General features: G+C 40.0%; 1 protein-coding gene across 3 annotated transcripts in view; it reads right to left on the bottom strand.

Moving 5' to 3' along the window:
• The window catches only part of sh3glb2b (SH3-domain GRB2-like endophilin B2b), a 64,796-nt gene that overhangs the window by 38,187 nt on the left and 5,687 nt on the right, over window positions 1–20,922 (bottom strand). The window contains exons 3-11 of one of the 3 annotated variants that reach the window (XM_013914675.1): window positions 20,016–20,027; window positions 18,326–18,454; window positions 17,915–18,048; window positions 15,888–15,980; window positions 14,098–14,160; window positions 9,186–9,209; window positions 9,005–9,094; window positions 7,549–7,649; window positions 3,163–3,412 (exon numbers count right to left, since the gene is read on the bottom strand). In XM_013914675.1, the coding sequence (XP_013770129.1) occupies window positions 3,163–3,412; window positions 7,549–7,649; window positions 9,005–9,094; window positions 9,186–9,209; window positions 14,098–14,160; window positions 15,888–15,980; window positions 17,915–18,048; window positions 18,326–18,454; window positions 20,016–20,027 (896 nt within the window). The remainder of the gene's footprint in view (window positions 1–3,162; window positions 3,413–7,548; window positions 7,650–9,004; window positions 9,095–9,185; window positions 9,210–14,097; window positions 14,161–15,887; window positions 15,981–17,914; window positions 18,049–18,325; window positions 18,455–20,015; window positions 20,028–20,922) is intronic. The other 2 variants (XM_013914677.1, XM_013914676.1) reach the window with 2 other exon arrangements.

Raw genomic sequence — 20,922 nt, 5'->3', positions numbered from 1 at the left:
GTTATACTTCGGAATTTTACAAGGCCTTTAAAGACCATATCTCACCCCTGTTACTAGAAGTATATAATGAGGCGCTGGACAAAAAAGCCCTACCGCCGACTTTATATCAGGCAAGCATCTCTTCGATCTATAAAAAAGAAAAAGATCCTTTAGACCCGGCTTCATATAGACCAATCAGCTTAATTAATGTAGATAATAAGATACTTGCAAAGATTTTGGCAACACGCCTGGAAACTGTTCTGCCAACAATTATATCTCAGGACCAAACAGGATTCATTAACCCCTTAGCAGTCCTACAAATTTACAATTAGTCCCCTAAACCATCCAATGTACCGTGGGCGGTACGTCCGACTGCTAACAGGTTAAAGACAGGCAGCTGTTTTTTAATATTAGAAGACTTTTAAACATTATCTATACGCAAGACAAGCACAATCCTAGTCCTGAAATTTTGCTTTCTTTGGACACGGAGAAGGCCTTCGACAGGGTCGAGTGGGATTATCTCTTCTCGACCCTGTCGAGGTTCGGATTTGGCCCTAAATTTATTTCTCTGGTTAAACTACTATACATCCAACCAAAAGTGTCGGTACAAACAAACAATGTCCACTCCGACTATTTCGATCTGAATCGTTCAACAAGACAAGGCTGTCCTCTTTCACCTCTGCTTTTTGCGTTGGCTATTGAACCTTTAGCTCTTCTACTGCGCTCAACAGACGAATATACAGGGATCAGAAGGGGAAAAGCAGAACATAAAGTCTCGCTTTATGCAGATGATTTACTACTGTATATTTCTAACCCTGCAAAATCAGTCCCAGTCATCATGGAAATTTTGCAGAATTTTGGAGAAGTGTCAGGATACAAATTGAATTTATCTAAAAGTGTGCTATTCCCAGTCAACTCTAAAGCAATAGGTAACCCAAGTTGTTTCAATACCTTTTATTTCAGTGTATCCCTATTGTGATTAATAAAGCCTGTTTTAATAAATTAGACTCCTTAATATCCTATTTCATATGGAACAGAAAGAATCCAAGAATCAAGAAAAGCTACCTACAGAGACCGACATGTCAGGGAGGGATGGGGTTACCATGCTTCCGTCTGTATTATTGGTCATGTAATGTTCGTTCCATGTCGTTTTGGTTGCAGACTAAGGGGGCCGACTGGACAACGATGGAGAATGAAAGCTGCTCCTCATTAGAAGCTATGATCTATTCAGCTCTCCCTATCCCTAAACATGACTTTAAAAATCCTGTAGTCTCTCATACAATTAAAATCTGGACACAGATAAGGAAACATTTCGGGTGGAGGGAAGCTTCCATACTAACTCCACTCATGAATAACGCAACATTCACACCATCACTTTCAAACATTTCATTTCTCCAATGGAACCACAATGGGCTGCACTCAATAAAGGATTTATTCATCAACAAGGTTTTTCCCACATTCCGGCAACTGCAAGAAAAATTTGACTTGCATAGTAATGACTTTTTCAAATACTTACAGAGCAGAAGCTTTGTAAGGAGGCTTTTTCCATCTTTTCCAGGTCGGCCCCCAGACTCTGCCTTAGATAACTTATTTCAGTTTGATCCACTCAAGAAAGGACTAATAACAAAAATTCACAACGCATTGTTACAACTGGATGGAATTGACACACTTGACTATCTGAGAGAGGCCTGGCAGTGTGACCTTGGTACGAGAATTACAGACAATCAATGGACAAAAGCCCAGGAAAATGTACACTCTTCCTCTGTTTGCATTCGTCATGGACTCTTACAGTTTAAAGTGCTACATAGACTCCATTTATCAAAGTTGAAACTGTCAAAAATATTCCCCAATGTAAACTCGTCCTGCGAAAGATGTAAACAGCAACCTGCTTCACTGGCGCATATGTTTTGGAATTGTCCCTGTATAGCAACATATTGGAATAATGTCTTTCATATCTTGTCTAAAATTCTAAAAAAACCACTTAAGCCAGACCCAATCTGTGCTTTATTTGGAGTGAAGCCGGTTGTTGTAGACCTATCAGCCACCCAAAATAATGTGATACGTTTTAGGACGCTGCTGGCACGCCGTTTGATTCTACTAAATTGGAAACAAAAGGTGCCTCCTACCACATCAGCGTTAATACAAGATGTATTGAGACACTTGCAGCTGGAAAGAATTAAACTCCTACTAAAGGGGAGGTTGGAGGAATTCCATTCAACCTGGCAATCTTTTATAGATTTCTTCAATACTGTACAGATATAAATGGTCACTGAGCCTCATTGTTAGTTCGATAAATAGCATCCTCTGTCCAACGTTGTTTGTTGTTGCCTTTTTTTTTTTTTTTACTGTGTTTAATTTCTATTGTATATATGTAATCGTTTATATTTGAATCTTAGTTGCCTTTTATGATAAAGAACACTGGAAAACCAAATAAAGAGATTTGAGAAAAAAAAAATGCTCAACCCCAAATCAGAAAAGACAGGCAGAAATGGTGCTACATGGCTCAGTCCACGACATCTGCTGGAAAAATAACCAAAAATATGTTCAAGGTCACGGCGTGTCCAAGGGGTTTTTAGGTTTTGGAAAGTTGTTCTCTCAAATCTTTGAAACATCAACATTTTTTCTTTAGGACTTTTTCAGAAATATAGGGTTGTGGTTTGTGTGGCCTGAACTTTAGAAGTTAAACTACAAATGTCTGATCTGACATTAAACACTCTTTCAAGTTCCGTCTCTTTAGTGCAAACCCTGCGTGATAATAATGACTGCACTATTGCAATCGGGGGATTCACAGCCTGTCAATAGATATCTTTTTAAAAGTTGAGAATCATGTCTTGACCTGACGTCGGGATTTTAGGCCAATGAGTTTTCAAAGGGATCACAAAAAAATGCTACACATGCCCATGCGCTCTTTCTATTCATACTCGTAGCCTTAGGCTCAGGAGTGTCTGAGACGAAGGCAGGTGCTGGTTTGTCTCACATGCCATTGAAACAAACACTAACAGTTTGCATTGTTTTGGACAGCTTATATCTGTATTTTGTGTGGAAACATTGAAAGCTGCAAAAAGATTCCAAAAAAAGGCGACCTATAGCAATAAGGCATTTGAGGAGCCACACTTCACTTACAAGTGAAGTGAAGTGAAGTGAAGTGTGTGTATGTGGTGACTCAGCTTGACTCTGCTGTACCTCATCAGCCAACAATGACAGCTCACTGGTGTCGTGGGCATCATAATCATACAGGACCCTGGCCTTCCTGGCACCCGTGACGGGCAGCTGTGACTGCTCCATGGCGAGCGTGACCGGCTTCTGGCTGGATGAGGAGGAGGCGGCAGGGACAGCGGCTCCGGAGGATGCCGGTCCAGACAGAAAGGCGGGGGACACAGGGTTGGGGCAGACGGAGGCAGAGGAGTGGGGTGCACTGACAGCATTAGCACATCTGTGTGAAGACACATACATGGTAGGTATGGTTTACTTACTGTAAACAAACATTTTATGCCTTCCAAAAAGGAAGAAATAAAAATTATTATTTACAAAAAATAATTTAAAGCCTATTTTTATTGAAAGAATCTCAAAAACTTTAAGGCTTTATTGGTGTTTCTTTTTTTCTTCTAGTGTATGCAATTATTTCAGGGGGGGGGGGGCAGTTGGACTTTTAGCAACAGTTTTATAAGCAAAAAGCTTTCATCTCTCACTTCATAACCTCATACACGACCCCAGGATCCACTGCTTTTTACTGGCAGGCCTGTTTAGAAGCTGGGCTGTTCTGATGTGGAGTCATGCAGCTGAAATACGTACAAAATGTTAAAACCACATTTTGCTGATGGCCATTCCCCCAAAATCTCCTCATATCTTCCATCCTCCAGCTCCTCTGAGGAGACTGAAGTGTTCCCAAGCCGGCCAAGAGATGTAACCCCCCCACAGTTACAACTTTCCCCACGATGGCTTAAATCAGGGTGTCAAACTCAAATACACAGTGGGCCAAAATTCAAAACTGGAACAAGGTCGCGGGCTAACATCAATATTTATTGTAAAAAAAAATCTTCCTCCAGATTTAAGAATGAATCTCTTCTTATGGACTCAAACAAGTTTTGCTGAAAAACTGAATATGGAACAAGCAAAGCTTAATACTAAACAATATATATATTAGCTGTATAATACCAGTAGGCCAGCTCTAATAATAATTTGGTATGGCCAAATGTAATTAGGCTGCGGGCCAAATCTGGCCCGCGGGCCAGAGTTTGACACCTATGGCTTAAATGAACGTGGGGTCCAGTGAAAGCAGCAGTTTTGTTTACATGGTTTGGCATGAGCTCTAAAACTCATAGACCAGAGTCAGCATTAATGCGAGCATCACTGATGATGATGTAAACAAGCATAACAAGACAACATCAAAAAAAGTTTTTTCCAGTTTAAACTATGTTACCGGAGGTTACGAAAAAGACAGCAGCTCAGTGTCTGGACCTCGTGTACATGTTTTGACACCATCCTGGTTTCTGATATGATTGAGTCCACATGCTGTCTGAATACTGAAACCAACAAGTATTAGTTTTCAGATTTGAACCAGATCTCAAGATTACTATGAATCAAGTCTTTCCAACTTGGTCTTGAGGGAACGTCTTTCTGTTTTTTTGGCTCAGTATGGCATATTTCAAAACGTTTTACAAACGTAAACACTCCATTTTAATGTCATTTGATGATCTCTTATTTTTAATCAGATACTGGCATTTAATGATTTCCAAAACACTGCATGGCTCTTTTATTTACATTTTCACATCAGTGGGAACAAACGGAGAGCAGTGTGTTCAGTGACCTCTGACCTTCACTGACACAAACGCCTCCAGATTCTGGCCATTTCACTGCAGTGGAAATAATTTGGACCACTTTTGACTCTTTTTGACATTAGACTGAACAGGCAAAGAGTGACATTACTAAAGGATGATGCAGGTTAGCTCAAGTTACTACAAGTAGGTGAAGAGTAAAGTGCTTAGTTTAAATAGTAGCTATTTTCAGGTCTTTAAGCTACACTGTATTGCCAAAGGTTTTTACTCAGTCATCCAAATGATTGCGTTCAGGTGTTTCAATCACTTCCATGTCCACAGGTGTATAGAATCAAGCATCAAGGCATGTAGACTGCTTCTACAAACATTTGTCAATGAATGGGTCGCTCACAGAAGCTCAGTGAATTCCAGCGTGGTACTATGATAGGAGCTCACCAGTGCAACAAGTCCAGCTTTGAAATTTCCTGAATACTAAATATTCCACAGTCAGCTGTTAGTGGTATTATAACAAAGTGGAAATAACAGCAACTCTGCCATGAAGTGGTAGGCCATGTAAACTCAAAGTGGGGTCAATGGGTGCTGAGGCACATAGAGTGCACGTCCAAGCTTCATGTGCCCCTCAGATTAGCTCTAGTGATGTGTCGGTCGCGAACGAAATGGCTCTTAGAGCCAGTGTTGCCAATTCCTCAGTAAGGAAAAATCGCTATTGGCCACCGCATATATTTATATATAAACATATATAAATAAAACCACTTCTTTTTTTTACATTAGTAATTCCTTTTGTAAATAATTAAATATTATTGTTAATAATAAATTAATTAAAGCAACAAAACAACCTGAAGAGTCAGTTCGGAGCCGAAACAGACGGTTCTCTAAAAAGAGCTAGAAATCCCATCACTAATTAGCTCCAGGGCAGTGCATAGAGAACTTTATTGAATTGGTTTCCATGGTGACCAGCTGTATCCAACCCTTCCATTACCAAAGTGTTCACTGTTCTGTGTGCAGATGTGTTCTCTGGAGTGATCAGTGTTGGGGAGTAACGTAATACATGTACCGCCATTACGTATTTAAAATACAAAATATGAGTAACTGTATTCCGTTACAGTTACCGTTTAAAAAGGTGGTATTCAGAATACAGTTACTTTGATGAAATAAATGGATTACACTGCGGTACTTTCCTGTTTCATTTTGTCGCGGGTCAGGTCTGTTTCTGTTTTGTTTGACAGCTACGTTCTTTCGTTCCAGGCGGCAGCGTTACGGTTGCCATGGTTACAGGGCGACGCTCTCTCTCTGCGACTGTGTGTTTCCTGGGTGAGAGAGCGCCTTTTCGTTGTTGTTGTGCTAAGCTAACAGGCAGAACGCTACAAGCATAGCTCTAAAGAATGTAGCATCATGGGCAGTGTAGTCCGTGCTGCAGGGAGAATGGACTGCCATGTTATGGGTCTGTGAGCGCGAGGAGGGAGAAAAAGGGGAGTGGAAAGGTACAAGTTGTCATCGAGGAAAAATGGGAGCTGGAAGCATGTAAATATATTAATAACCACTTCAGCCAAGCTATTAAGACTCGACTGTACACCGTGTTCGTGTTTTCCTCCGAAAACAATAAGTTCCGTTGGAGCAGCCTTTCAACGCCTCTCTCTGTCTTTCGCAAGAAAAGTTGACCCACACAACAAAGTAAAGCTATTTTTCGGCTACGAGCCGACAGGGACCCCGCCGTATTAGTCAGAGGTCCCTTTACTACAGTTCGGAGTCGCGGACCTTCAGTAACAGTAATAAATCACACGGCAATAGTACATTCACGTTGTTGTAAAAAGCATGATAATATATTAAGTAATCCAAAGTATTCAGAATACGTTACTGTCATTCAGTAACGTAACGGAATACGTTACAGAATACATTCTGGGGCATGTATTCTGTATTCTGTAATGGAATACATTTTAAAAGTAACCTTCCCAACACTGGGAGTGATGAATCACACGTCTCCATCTGGCAATCCGATGGGCAAGTCAGGGTTTGGCGTTTGAGAGGAGAACAGTACTTGTCTGACTTTACTGTGCCAAGTGTAAAGTTTGTTGGATTATGGTGGAGGGTTGTTTTTCAGGAGTTGGTTAGTTTCAGTGAAAGGAATTCATGATGCTTCAGCACACCAAGATATCTTGGAGAAGTTCATGCTCCCAGCTTTGTGGGAAGAGTTTGGGGACCATCCCTTTCTACTCTAATATCTTTAGTTCCTGTAAGTAGCAGCATTTTGGATGACCCTGAGGTCAGTAAAGACTGGACTAGTTTTGGGTATCTCTTTGAGTCTGGATGTTTCTCTGGATGTTTTTTTATTGCTAACATTATTCAGGTACCCAGGAGAAATCTCAGTGTTTAAGGCAGAGTGACTGGGTACCTGTTTTCTGCTTGTAGATGGTGTGAAAACCTCTGTGACTATATCCTCCCCTTTAGAGGTGATTTATATTGTAAGGTCAAAACCCTCCAATAACACAGAGAAAATCATAGTCATGAACTATTGATCATTGTGATTGCTTAGTTGAAGGCCTTACTGATAAGTCAGACATTGGATCCAAGTTAATTATTGGAAACAAAGCCATCATGGGTCCTTGAGAGACTGCACCAACTCCCAGCTGCACATAACCAGACCCAGACTATGTGGTCATTTTCAGTATTTTATGATGTGACTAACTCTGATCTTTCCCCATAACTTAAACAATTCAAGAAAAGGTGAAAATGTTTCTGATTCAAGAAATATTACGGTCAGTGGGAGTCCTAGCAGTCTCTGCAAATAAATGCCGACCTGTTGAGCTCCCGCTGAAGGTCCTGCATGTAGTGATGACACTGAGCGTAGTATGTGGCCTGAGCCTCAGCGAAGTCCTGCAAACAGCGCAGGTGGTTGAGCTGGTGGGAAAAGAAAGGAGAGGATTTACTCAACAGGAGTGAAGGACACCAAAGATTTTATAAATCATCATGCACCTTTTACAGCCAGTTTTCCCACTCATGGATGAAGATGGGACTGAAATATTTAGCTCTAGAAATGACCACTGACAGTCAAACAGTAGAATCAAAGCTGTACAGTCACCATTTACTGCCCAGCTTTGTGCCATGATTAAAGGCACAAAAATGCTTTAATCATGGCGGCCTGATAATATTCCACAGGATGCTTATATTCACAGCATTACAGTAGGATGGACACATTAAAAGAGTCCCCCTGTGTGTTTTAGTCACGGCTCTTTTTTTTTTTTTTTACTTTTGATTATAAGGAAAATGTATACTGCATAAACTGGTAATGGTTCAAAAGGAAAATGGTTATGTTGGAAGGGCATGCTGGGAAAAATATCGCTTGTGTTTCCCTGTTGTCTGTGCAAAACAGCGGTGAGTGTCTTATCGAGCAGTCAGCCGGCATTTTAAATTATGCTTAATGAGTGTCGCACACCTGAGAGATGAAGCTGTGATGATACTGAAACATTGTTACCACCGATGTGTTTCGTATGTTTCCACTCATACTGTAATACTGAGACATATCTACAAGCTGGTCATCTGGAAACAATGAGGTGTGAGTGTGTTTGTGTTAGTGAGAGTGTGTGTATGTGTGTGTACTGGTTTAGAAGTCTTTGTGAAAATTGGCATGCCACAATACTTGTGGGGACAAAATGCCCGTCCGCACGAATTTGAAGGCATTTTTGAGGCTCAAAATGTGGTTTTAGTTTCAGGGTTACAGTTAGTTTATGATCAGGTTTATGCTAAGGGTTAGGGTAAGTGGCTAGAGAAAGCATTATGTCAATTAGATGTCCACACCAAGATATGAAAACAAGTGTGTGTGTGTGTGTGTGTGTGTGTGTGTGTGTGTGTGTGTGTGTGTGTGTGTGTGTGTGTGTACTTTTATTAAAAATAAACACATATATTACAATATAAACACACAGACACAAAGATGACGTCAGGCCACTGAAATGCTCCCAAACTCCCACACAAACCTCTCCGCCTGAAGGGTGGGCTCACATAAAAGTTTCTCAGCACCATCGACTGGATAAAAATCCAGATAAACATCAACAAAGCTTTATCTGGCACCTAAAAGCTGTCTGCCTTCATGCATTTCATTTCAAGCTTATTTAAAACCAATTTAAGATCACCGTGAGAATAACATGATTTGGTTCCCATGTGTTCATCTGCAATATTTTGACAAAAACATTCAAGTGATTTACACCGCCAGGCCTTTAACAGGAGCCCAGTGGGGTGACTGGCCTGCGGTGACTCACATGTGTGCTGCTGATGCCTTCAAGCAGCAGCCTGGTGACCTCAGCCTGGCGATCGAACTCCGTCTGGGCTACGCGAAGCTCGTGTTCTGCCTGGAAAACAAGACGAGAGGAAGGAAGGAAGCTGACAACACGAGTCATGCTTTAAATCTAGAGAGCGCTTCCTGCTGGTGACGGTACTCACTTTGTCCACTTCCTCACTGAGCAGCTGAGACGAGTGTGGCAAGGACAGAAAGAAAGAAAAAGTCAGGAAGAGCAGATTATCTTGGTAGACACAACTAAATCTACATTAGGGCTTTAGTTTCACACAGGGAAGGGGGAAAGCAGCCATCAGGGTAGATTTAAGGTGGATTTAAAGTAATTTTTATTGGCAATTTTTAGGCACAAACTATGGAAGAAAAGTATACTTTAATTAAGTTTATTTAGCCCACTTAACTTTAACTTCTATCTTCTCAGAACATCCCATCTTTTACTTGGGGTCGAGCCTGCATTACATTCCCACAAACCCTTTGGCCCTCTGTGCCTAAACAAATCTACTAATGCGCAGAATAAACAGCTTGGCAGCACTTTATAATGACGTCAGAGTATTGAGGTATTAGCAAGTGCTTCATTCATCATTTATATAGCTTACTCTTCCTTAGCATGCTATTTATAAAAAAAAACCCAGATATATTACTGTGACTGATAGCAGTGGCAGCTGCACATGGTGTAACAATAGCTGTATAAACATGTCTGTGCTTATAAATGGCAATAAGGATATGGACATGATGAATCAAGCACTTAGAGATGGATTACAAAGGGAAAGGATAAAATCGTGTGAGTCACCTTCCAAATGAGAAACAACAAATTGCTTTTTGTTGTTTGCATTGAAAGCAGAAATCACAGGGGAAACCCCGCTGCTGAACAATTCCACAACAGAAAGGAAACATTTAAATCAAATAAAAGCAGTTTTTTGTTTGTGTTAGTAATGCCAAACCCTGCATTAGCGACCTTTACACACTTTGCTTTACAAACACTTTTTGGTTCGTTGGGATCTGGTCTCCCTGTGAAATGATCCCAAATTCATGCCCTTCTACCCGGGCTATGACGACAGCATGCGATATAAACTGTGCTAATGTTTATAATTAAGACTCAAACGCATCATTTCACTGAGTGAACCTGAGTTACAGGAGATGCTGAGTAAAGGGAAAGCATGACCTCAAATGCACTGTAAACACAGCGCCTCTTGCAGCTGCTGCTGAACTTCACACGACCTTTACTCTGCATTCTGCAGATGCTGAAGACTGGAGGAACTAGTGTGGAGCTGCGCCCCCCGGTGGTAAACATGCAGTATTGTAGCAGGGAGGGAGCATCTTTCGCTTTGAAAAGACTTTATGGACAGATACTTCATGTTTAACCATCCTAAATGTAGATGTGTATCCCTGTGTGCAGGTTTATACTAGTTTATGTGAAAAATTGTGAGTTCTTTGGTCTTCACGATGCAGTTTGTTCTCTAATGTTCCTCTGAGGCTGTCACAGAACCGTGTTCTGTATTTAGACTGAGATTAAAGGACATACTCTGGACTCTGTTTATTTATTAGACGACCTCTTTTATTTAGGGCTGTTAGAGTAAAGGGGCCTGAATACATACGCAGGCCACACAGATTTTTATTTGTAAAACATTTTGAACAACGTGTTGGTCTGAATGTGAAAAATTTAAAGAGGCTATGATATATTTTTTTAAAACACTGCATGTCTGTTATAATGTTATTAACATTAAAATAAAAAATTCCCCTGTCCATTTGGGATGAATGAAACGGTAACCTTGAGGCTCTTTTTGTGAATAAAAGGTACGGTCCTTCCTATCTTGTGTCACACAAAGAATACAATTTATTGCATTTCTCCAGCTTCACAGATTTTTATAAAGTTAATTTATTTCCCAAATTTACCAGAAAAGTCTCCAGTGGAAACTGTGTGACATCTCTTTGGTCTAGTTTGCTGATTCAATCTGCAAAAGTAATCAGTGAATTTCCTAAAATCTGATCTTCTGAGAGTGTCCTAACCAATGCCTAGTTTATCTCTGTGTTCTGTGCGCTCTAAAAATAACAAAGGGAGGGAACAAAACAACTGTGAATTCTAAACAGGGGGGGAAATAACCATGAAACACCCTAAAAAACATGTCTTTTCTACCCAAACTACTAAACAAACACGGGACTTCTAGTCTCTCCACGTGTCCAACCTTCCTCTGCTCTGACACGACCGGGTCGGGCTCCACGTCCCAGCTCTCCCAGCCGCTCTGCAGCTGGTTTAATGAAACCACAGAGGGGGTCAAAAAATCAAAAATAAATAAAAAATCATACGCTGCATAAACACTGTAACTGTCTGAAATAACATAACAGATTATTTCCTGTCACATACATTTCCAGCACTAATATTAAACACGGCCAATAAATAACAACATGAAGGTATAACCTCAGGTTTCAGTCGACTCTAAACCAGGTATTTGAAGCTCCAACCACTTCTGCTTAAATCAGAAGAAAGCCCTCTGAAAGGGGGAGGAGCTAAAAAGGCTTGTTTCAGACTGAGCATGAACTGAGGCTTTGCACAGAGGCTCTTTAAGGATATTTTAATTTTATGGTAAAATAAATGGTAAATGGCCTGTATTTATATAGCGCTTCACTAGTCCCTAAGGACCCAAAGCGCTTTACATATCCAGTCATCCACCCATTCACACACAGGTGATGGTAAGCTACATTGTAGCCACAGCCACCCTGGGGCGCACTGACAGAGGCGAGGCTGCCGGACACTGGCGCCACCGGGCCCTCTGACCACCACCAGTAGGCAACGGGTGAAGTGTCTTGCCCAAGGACACAACAACCAAGACTGTCCAAGCCGGGGCTCGAACCAGCAACCTTCCGATTACAAGGCGAACTCCCAACTCTTGAGCCACGATCGTAAGTGAAGCCATAAAAATCAGGCAGGTTACAAATACAAGATAGTTGAATATAAAGTGACAAGGATCCCAGGGACTGTATTTATCAGGGAATGTGATTTGATCATAAAAATAATTAAGAACTTATGACTCCAATGAATTACAGTGATTTTTCAAAATAAAAGTCCATGCTTCTTCCAGGTTCTGCTGAGCGGTGTTTCTGTTTGAGCTGAAGCTGCCGTTTTTGTTTTATTTCACATGGACATACAATAAACTTCAACAAGGCCTCATTTAAAAAGCATCAGAGCCAAAACTAAACAATAATAACCATGCTCAAACATGCTTGTGTCATCTGTAACACGTCATGCACAAACACGGTTATCTCATGGCTAACACGACATGCTTGACTAAACATTCAAAACACAGCCCTGAAAGATCACTCATGCTGTGAAATCTGCAATCTGACAACTTTTTATTTTCTAGGTGTTAGCACAAAATAAAGGAGCCAGTGAAGTGTAAACTCCAGAGCCCTGATGGGTTCAGCTGAGATAAAACAAATCTCACTTTCAGATCTTTGTGTTCCTCATCTGTGCTCACAGACTTCTGTAAACAGCTTTTCTTCTGAGAAGACACGGCCAGGTTTAGATTACATGCTGTGTTGTGTTTTCATTTTTATACCTTCCTATTGTTCATCCCTGAGCTTTCTTTGAAATTATAAACGTTCCAGCAGAAGTAAAGAAATAAACTCTTGTGTTGTCCTCTAAAAACAACAGGTCAGGATCTCACTGGGTTAAAAAGCTGTCACGTGTGCGTTTCAGTCTAAAAAAAAAAACAAAACTTTTTGAGTGCGATTTGCAGAAAAATGCTGCTCAGATTAAAAATCTGAGATCCTGGTAATGAAATTAGATTTTTTTTCCCCTTTTCTGTTTATTTAACTTTCATTTAAGCAGCAAATTGTTAGTGACAGCAGCAGCCTGCAGTGTTCGCTAATACAGCTGTGGCAAAACTACATTTTGATTTGAACAGTTTTTTAATACATCTGAGAACCATTAAAAAAAACTGAAGCAGTGAAACACAAAACCTTTAGCTTATTGGGTTTCCTTTTCTCAAGCAAGCAAAAAAAAAAAAAGAATACATAAATAATAATAATAAAAAAGAATAATAAATAGTATTTCTGCCCATTATTGGGAAATTCTATTTTACAGTAGCTGAAATCATATTGATAGCAAGACTGGTAGCAGAAGCAGTAGCAGCACTAATAACAGTAGCAGTACTAGTATCAGGGGAGTGATAGTTCATTTCCGTTTTATTTCACCACAATAACAGCGGCCTCGACGTTCTTTACACTGTAAATTAAAGACACATTAATACGGAGAAACCGCAACAATCAGATCACCCACCATGAGCAACACTTTGGCGAGAGTGGGAAGGAAAAACTCCCTTTTAATAGGAAGAAACCTCCATCAGAACAAGGCTTGTTTCATTGTTGTTATTATCATTATCATTAATAACAATAATGATAATGATAATTTAAAACTAAGAGAGTAAATCAGACTTTTACGTTTCTGCACCTACATTATGGATACAATTGATTTCATTTGGCTTTTTTCTGTTTGTCAATGTAACCTTTGTGTAACCTGATGAGTCATTAATTATAAATTCATATTTAATGTGACAGCCTGGCTCTTTTTTTAACGACGGCTCACTTTCCTCACCTCAGGCTATTTTTGTTTATTTGACTAGTGAGGTTGCTTTCTCAAAAAGAAAATAAATAAAAATACAATTAAAAATCCATTTTCATATATTTCCAACATATGCAGAAATTGTTGCATTTTGGTTTTTTTTTTTTTAGAAAAATCATACGGCTGTTTTTCCCCCACTGTCCTCACCTCCGGTTCACTTTGTTCATTTGTGATTGCCATGAAATTAGTATATTTTAATATAAAAAGAAAGAAAAACTACATTTTTGATAATAAGTAAAACCAAAGAAAATACATAAACAGGTTGATGGTAAATGGAAACCCAGTTGTTAAACAAGCCTGTGTTAACAGCTTCAGCTGCCAGTCAGACTTAAAGATGCTGCTGTTAGCTTCTTATGGAGTTGTTTGCATATGACATGTTAAAAATGCAGTTTCTTGATTGTCATGTGAGCCATGAGCTCTGCGGTGCTGCTCGTTTCTCTTACCGCTGATGCACTGGCAGAAAGAACATAATTTCGAGGCCGAGTCTCCTGAAAATCAGGTGTAGCCTACAGCAAAGGAGAGCAAGGAGGAGGAAACAAACACAGGTTGTCATGCAGTTACAAACCATGAGCAGACAAAGAAAAACATGTTAGCAGGAAGCACAAAGCAACCACAACGAGAGCGGATCATTGAGCCTGAAGCTGGAAGCATCCACAGCATTTAACCTGTGACCCCTGCTGACCCCAAAGAGACGTCACAGTGAATAATTTATCTCCTTTTAAAGCTGCTGTGTGGTTTTATTTTTTAAAGTTTACTAAAAGGACACTTTTGATTTGATTTTTTTTTCACAAACAGAGGAAGGTCTGATCATGCTGGTAGATTTTTCTTCCACTTTAAAAATTTTGTGTTTTATTGGAAATAGAAGTTTTTCAGCTTCTATAATTTTAGAAATCCTATCGTCCTCCATGAAAAACCTCATTCATGCCTGTAATTCTCTACAGGTGTGTCTTGAAAACTCATCTGTAGTTTGTCCAAAATACTGCTGCTCATCTTTTAACAGGTGTTAGAAACATGATCGCATCACTGCGGTTTTAGCAGGTTTACACCGACTCTACCTCTGTTCAGGTTTCTAGATATAAAGCAGCTAAAGTTCCTCTGGCTGCTGAGGTCTCGAGTTGAAGCCCTGAGACTCTGGAATAACCTGAAACTTCATATTTGTGCTGGAGATTCTTTTAAATCCTGTCTTCAAATTCACTTCGTTTACCTTTGCTTTAAATTAAGTTTCACGTTGAGTCCCACCTGGCTTTTTTTTTTATCTTGTAGTGTCTTTTTTTAGCTTGTTGTAAGTTAAATTTATTGTTTGTTTTCACGGCTTACTTTATAATATTTATTTATTGGTCTATGGTTTTTTCTTGTTTGTTTTAAACTAACTTGTAAAGAACTTCCATCAACTTTGTTGCTTTTAAATATGCTGTAGAAATAAAATTGAACTTAAAGTATCTTGTGTTAAAATATCTGAATTGCTAACACCTATCAATGACATTGATTGAATTGATTGGACCTTCCATTTTTAAGCTTAAATATGTTTTGTGGCCCCATTAAGATTTTTGAGGATCAAAAATCCCCATAAAATGTCTCTTGTGATGTAAAAGATTACTAACCCCCCTGCAGGGCGCCCCCTGCTGTTCCTGATTCAGAGTTGTTGGTACCACAGGCGTCTGAGATAGCTCACCAGCATCAACTAATATCAGGTTTACCGTGTTTGTTTTCTTACATTTCTGCATGCATAGGATAATCTGAGGTAGCTGTGTTAGATTAAATCGCTTTAAAATCAATGCGATGGTGAACAGATGAACTCTGAAGGCTCCCAGTGATCACTGAACTGGACTTTAGTTCTGATAATCCGGTCATGGCTGAGACATCTGCTGCTCTACGAGTGTTAACAGAGCAGCCATCAACCCGTCTGCTAACGAGGCGTCCACTGCATCTGTTGGAGTTTTTAAAGACTAAACCAAAAGACTGTTTGTAATATTTCCATGCAGAGTTGGTGCATAAAGAAGCGTTAGGAACTTTTCCTTCATGAATCTGACAAACATGCGACAAGCAGCGCAGCCAGCCAGTAAGCTCTCCAACATGTCAGAGGTGAATCTGCTCACATGCACTCTGAACATGTGACCAAAACAAGAACAAAATGAGCACCTGACTGACTTCACTTAAAGCTGTCTGAGTCTGGCTGTGCTCTGATGGTTTCTGATCTTAGGGTAGAAGAAGAACTGTTGAAATTTGATCTCACCGCCGCTTTGGCTTCTGCCAGCTTGGCTTTTTTCAGGCGTGCCTTACAGATGTCCAGATCCAGCCGGCGATTCTCCAGCAGCCGCCTCTCTTTCTGCACGAGGAAGAAAAATGATTCATTCAGGAACAACTGCGAGGATCAAACCTGCAGCAAACCTGTGCAACACGTCATCACCCTGAAGACCTCCAGTACATCACTCTGACTCTGAGTTCAGGATTTGTGTTTTGATCACCATTTTATTTTTACTGATATTCTTTCCCTTCTTTATCTTTGCGTTAGGAACATTTTCTTCTTTCTTTCAGCTTCCCGCTTTATTTTGGTAAGCACTTTTTCCTATGTATTGCTTTCCTTTCCCACTTTCCCTTTCCCAGTCACTCTTTTTTTGTGGAAAAAGTCATGAGGTTAGGGAAAAATGTGAAGAAGAACTGGTCAGGACAGAGGAAAGGAGAGGTTTGCTGCCCAGAGAGTCTGACTGCTCTCAATACGATACGATATTATCACAAATCACAATATGATATTACTGCGATTTTTAACATTTTGAGACTTGCTGAGATTTCCAATAAGTGCAAATTACAAGTTAAACTTTGTCAGTATCTCTAAGTCCAAATTCTCACTTCAGGTATGCTTGAGATCATCATGCATGCCAACGCTGTCACTGAAACCTACTCATCTGTTATTGCAGCTGTGTAAAGGTCAGAGTTCAGCTGCGGTTTTAAAGGTTCAAACATATCAGCAGGTTATGGCATTAAATGAAAAACACACTATTAATGAACATTTTCATGATATTCACCACACAGCCATGTTGACTGTTTGTTTTTTAGTGATGGGATTTCCGGCTCTTTTTAGAGAGCCGGCTCTTTCGACTCCCAACCGGCTCTTCAGGTTGTTTTGTTGCTTTCATTAATTTATTATTAACAACAATATGAAATTATGCACAAAAGGAATTACTAATCTAAAAAAACGTGGTTTTATTTATATATAAATATATACGGTGGCCCCTAGAGACAAAGCACACGCAAACTCCAAAACACATTCCTAGAGTTAACTGAACTTCCTAAACAGAGCTACCTAGATCACTTAAATAACACAATTGAAAGTATGTGTGTATTGTTTGTGTATTTATACACAAGCACTCATATATATACAAAAAATAGAATAAAAAAATGCTCATTTACATGTTACTACCACACACCAAATCCGGTCGTTGGTACTTGCTGGCTTGTGTAGCCACCAGGTAACAAAAGCTCAACACTGCGCCCAGCATCCTGGAGCACTTCTGTTGTGTTTTGTATGTGCTTTGTCTGTAGGGGCCACCGTAAATATACTTTTATTTATTCACTCCACATAAAATGTAATAAATAAATCATATAATACAAAAACCAACTATTCACATTTCAACTTTTAACTATTTAAATTTTCAGCTTTTTCCTTTTACAAATTTAAACTGAAACAACACAAAACACTGCAAACCATAACACAATTAAATATAAATTAAAATATGAAAACAAAAAGAAGATCCATATTCTCTGTCATATGGACCTACATGAATAAACTTTCTGAATCCTTTATCATCCGCAACTGAAAATAGTTGTGGATGATTACTATACCTTTCTAATGTGACGTTGTTGTTCCTGCCTCTCTTTCTCTCTCTCTCCCTCCCGCTCTGTTCCTGTGCTACTGCGAGTGTAATTACCGCCCCTCCCCCCTCTGCCCAGCGCAAGCACAAGGCTCACATACAGAGTGAAGCGGAAAAAAGTGCGAGAGAGAGGGTGAGAGGAAAAAAAAAAAAAAAACAACCCACGGCTCGCGTCATTCACTTCAAAGAGCTGGCTCTAAGAGCAGTTTCATTCGCGACCGACACATCACTGTTGTTTTTAATGATGCTGTGAATTCTGGGATGGCACTTTCTCTTTTGCTTTCCTAAAGGATGTAATAAGGATGCTTACAGCTGCAAAGACTTCATTCCTATTTTGTATCAGCACGTCTGTATTTAAATATACTACCATATTTTCATACTACACACTCACTGATATGGTCCTCCAGTCTCCCTCCAGGAAGTTGCGCAGAGGTGAGAGGAAAGTGACGGCTGAAGTGTGGAGGAACTCGCGCTCGGCTCCTCCGAGCCTCTTCTGGTATTCCGCTACTGTGATCAGGGTCTTGCCTACAGTTACAACAGCACAGCAGCACACTCAGGTTCAAACCACAGGTTTGATGGAGACAAAACAATCAAATCGGTTTTTAAATACAATTTGGACTAAAGTGTGTTTTAGCTGTTTAAGCAGCATCCACATCCACAGTTTCTTTTTGTTTTCTCAAAAATGTTGTAAAATGGTGTGCTCTTTAACTGCTAACAGAAAGAGAGCTGCTTCAGAGGAGCATTTAGAGCTTCATGAGTCATTAGCTGCAGCAGTGTCAGTTTCAGCTGCAGGTCCACTCACCGTATGGCGTGTCTGAACCGAATTCGATGGCGGCGTCCAGCATGTACTGACCCAGCAGCTCCGCGTTGGTCGTCCTGGAGGGAAGCTTCTTGTCCAGCTTGTCATAGATGAACTCCTCGATCCGAGCACCTGGATACAAGGTGATAAAAAGACAACTGTGACCAACACATTAAAAGGAATATCCCACACTGTTTATTATCCTACATTTAAGAGTCCAATTGTACGAAAGGTGTTATTAATCTCTCTGAACAAAGGGAGTTTAACAAAAGGTAATTTGCTGTCATTTTTGTCTTGAATTTATCCATAGTTTACTCTTAATACCAAAGGTTATCTTTGCTTCTAAAATAAGTTTTTTTTTAATGGGGAAACATTCCTCCAAATTCCTCTGATACGCTATGCGTAAACACCAGTTCACTGCAGATGCTTAATCTTCAGTAAGTGCAGACATGTTGGCGGTTCTGAAAAACATTCACTTATGCACAGATGTAACCTTGGTTATTAATAATTCAAGCTGCATCAGAGCTGGCAGGAGGTGGTTGGGGTCGGTGGTGGGCGTGTACAGCTCTTGAAGCGTTTTTTTAGTCGGAACCCACTAGTGTCATAATCTTCTATCTGATATTTTATCTGACATTGCCACATAAGTGGTCTTCCTATGGTATCACATTTATGTTTCTCTGGGACCAGAATTGCAACTGACCAATCCCACCAACAGGGCTATCCAGGGGTAGGAGTGGATCGGCGTCTTTGATCATTAAATATTGGCAGCAAGATCAAAGCTGCAGCCCAATGTTCCGTTCAGCTAATGAAAGTATAGCCTTTGCTTTCCATGGCAGCTGGATCACAAATGGATCTGTAAACTTCAACCTGTTTTTAACGACAGCATATAACAGCAGATAAATGTTGTGGGTGGCATCATATCTGTCGTGACATGATTGGTTGAAGTGGCCCATGAAAAGCAGTGACAGACAGATGGTTCAATCGCCTGCTAATCATTATATCAAAGAACCAGCCCTTCTCCAAATAGTTTCCAGGATGACTTCAAACCATCTGATGGGTCTGATTGGTATAATGTGTGATGGGAAATAAAAATACAAGTACATACAATTGTACCCGAGTATGGTATTTGAATCAACCAGGCCTCACCAAGGTATCAGTGGCTGTATCCCATCAAAAGTTGGCAGCTGTCTTCCTGAATAGAAGGTCATTAGTAATTCAACACCTGTTTGTATCTACAAGCTCCAGTTCAGACCTTAAACAGCACAGCAGACGGTGCCTGAAGCTTAAAATGTGGGGCCGTACTGTAGGTCTGTGGTATGTGCTAGACTACAGATGTCGTCAGAAGTTTATGTGCATGAAAAACCAGAGTAATTTTGGGCTTTTAATAAACTATCTAGAGCTTTACACCACCTTGGATTGAGAGGGTACCAACCCACAACGAAGCCCCAGCTCTAAAATGAACACCGCTATTTGGCCACAATGACAATATGTGTGTTTGGAGGAGTAAATGTGAGGCTTTCCAACCTTATGCCACTACACCACCTCTCAAGCCCAAGATTACTTTGACATTCCTGCCCATGATGAGTTTATGGAAACTTTTGACCACAGCTGTGTATGTATAATCTGTAGTCACATCACAATGCTGAGGAGGCTTTTTACACAAAGCACTCTGGGAAACAAGGCCAAGACTTACCAGTGTGGTCAACTGAAGCATGGAGGGTACAAAATACACAGGTCAAAGGTTAGGCATTACTCCCAAAAACCCAATCATGTTCACGTTTAACTATAAAAGCTTCTAAAAAGCACATTTCCAGAGAAAGTTCCCAAAACACCCAGGAACTAACGTCCAGGGACCTTCCCCAGGGTAAAGGTTCCTCCAGCAAGTTAAACTGATTAAACTAAAATTAATTTGGGAAATTGTCTCAAATTCTGACCTAACAACCTCAGAAGCTTCGACTTTCTTGTTAGTCCAAACACAAAATCCCCCTGGCTAATTATTTTCAATTATTGTCAGACACTAAAAACAAATCCTGCTTTTAGTAGTGGTTTCTCAGAAATGTAGAGCATTAAAAAATTGCAAGATTAAAAAGCATGACCACTTAGCATTAGTTGTTAACACGGGAAGGTTGTTAATCTTCAGAAAATACTAGCTCCTGAGCAAAGACGTATTACATATATGTATTGCATATATAGTAACATATACAGTTCAACAAAAGGGGAAAGGGGGGAAATAATCTATCGCTGGAATTCGGGAACTTCTGGTGGAAATGATAGAGCTCAACAGGTTTCTGCTTCCCAGGGAAATTTCTTTAGTAGAAACCTTAACTTTTAGTTTCAAAGCTTAATATTACTGAGCAACAATTAGCAAAACACGTATGAACAGATCTTTTGTCAACAAGTTTAAGAACTACATCTTCTTTAAACCCCGTGCGTAGAGTTGAAGATGCGACTTTATACAGGGAGTGCAGAATTATTAGGAAAGTTGTATTTTTGAGGAATCATTTTATTATTGAACAACAACCATGTTCTCAATGAACCCAAAAAACTCATTAATATCAAAGCTGAATGTTTTTGGAAGTAGTTTTTAGTTTTAGCTATTT

Source organism: Pundamilia nyererei, unplaced genomic scaffold (assembly GCF_000239375.1).
Source record: "Pundamilia nyererei isolate P.nyererei 1_Seehausen unplaced genomic scaffold, PunNye1.0 scaffold00215, whole genome shotgun sequence".
NCBI classification, from domain to species: Eukaryota; Metazoa; Chordata; class Actinopteri; order Cichliformes; family Cichlidae; genus Pundamilia; species Pundamilia nyererei.
This window is presented reverse-complemented; position numbering and strand designations above follow the sequence as displayed.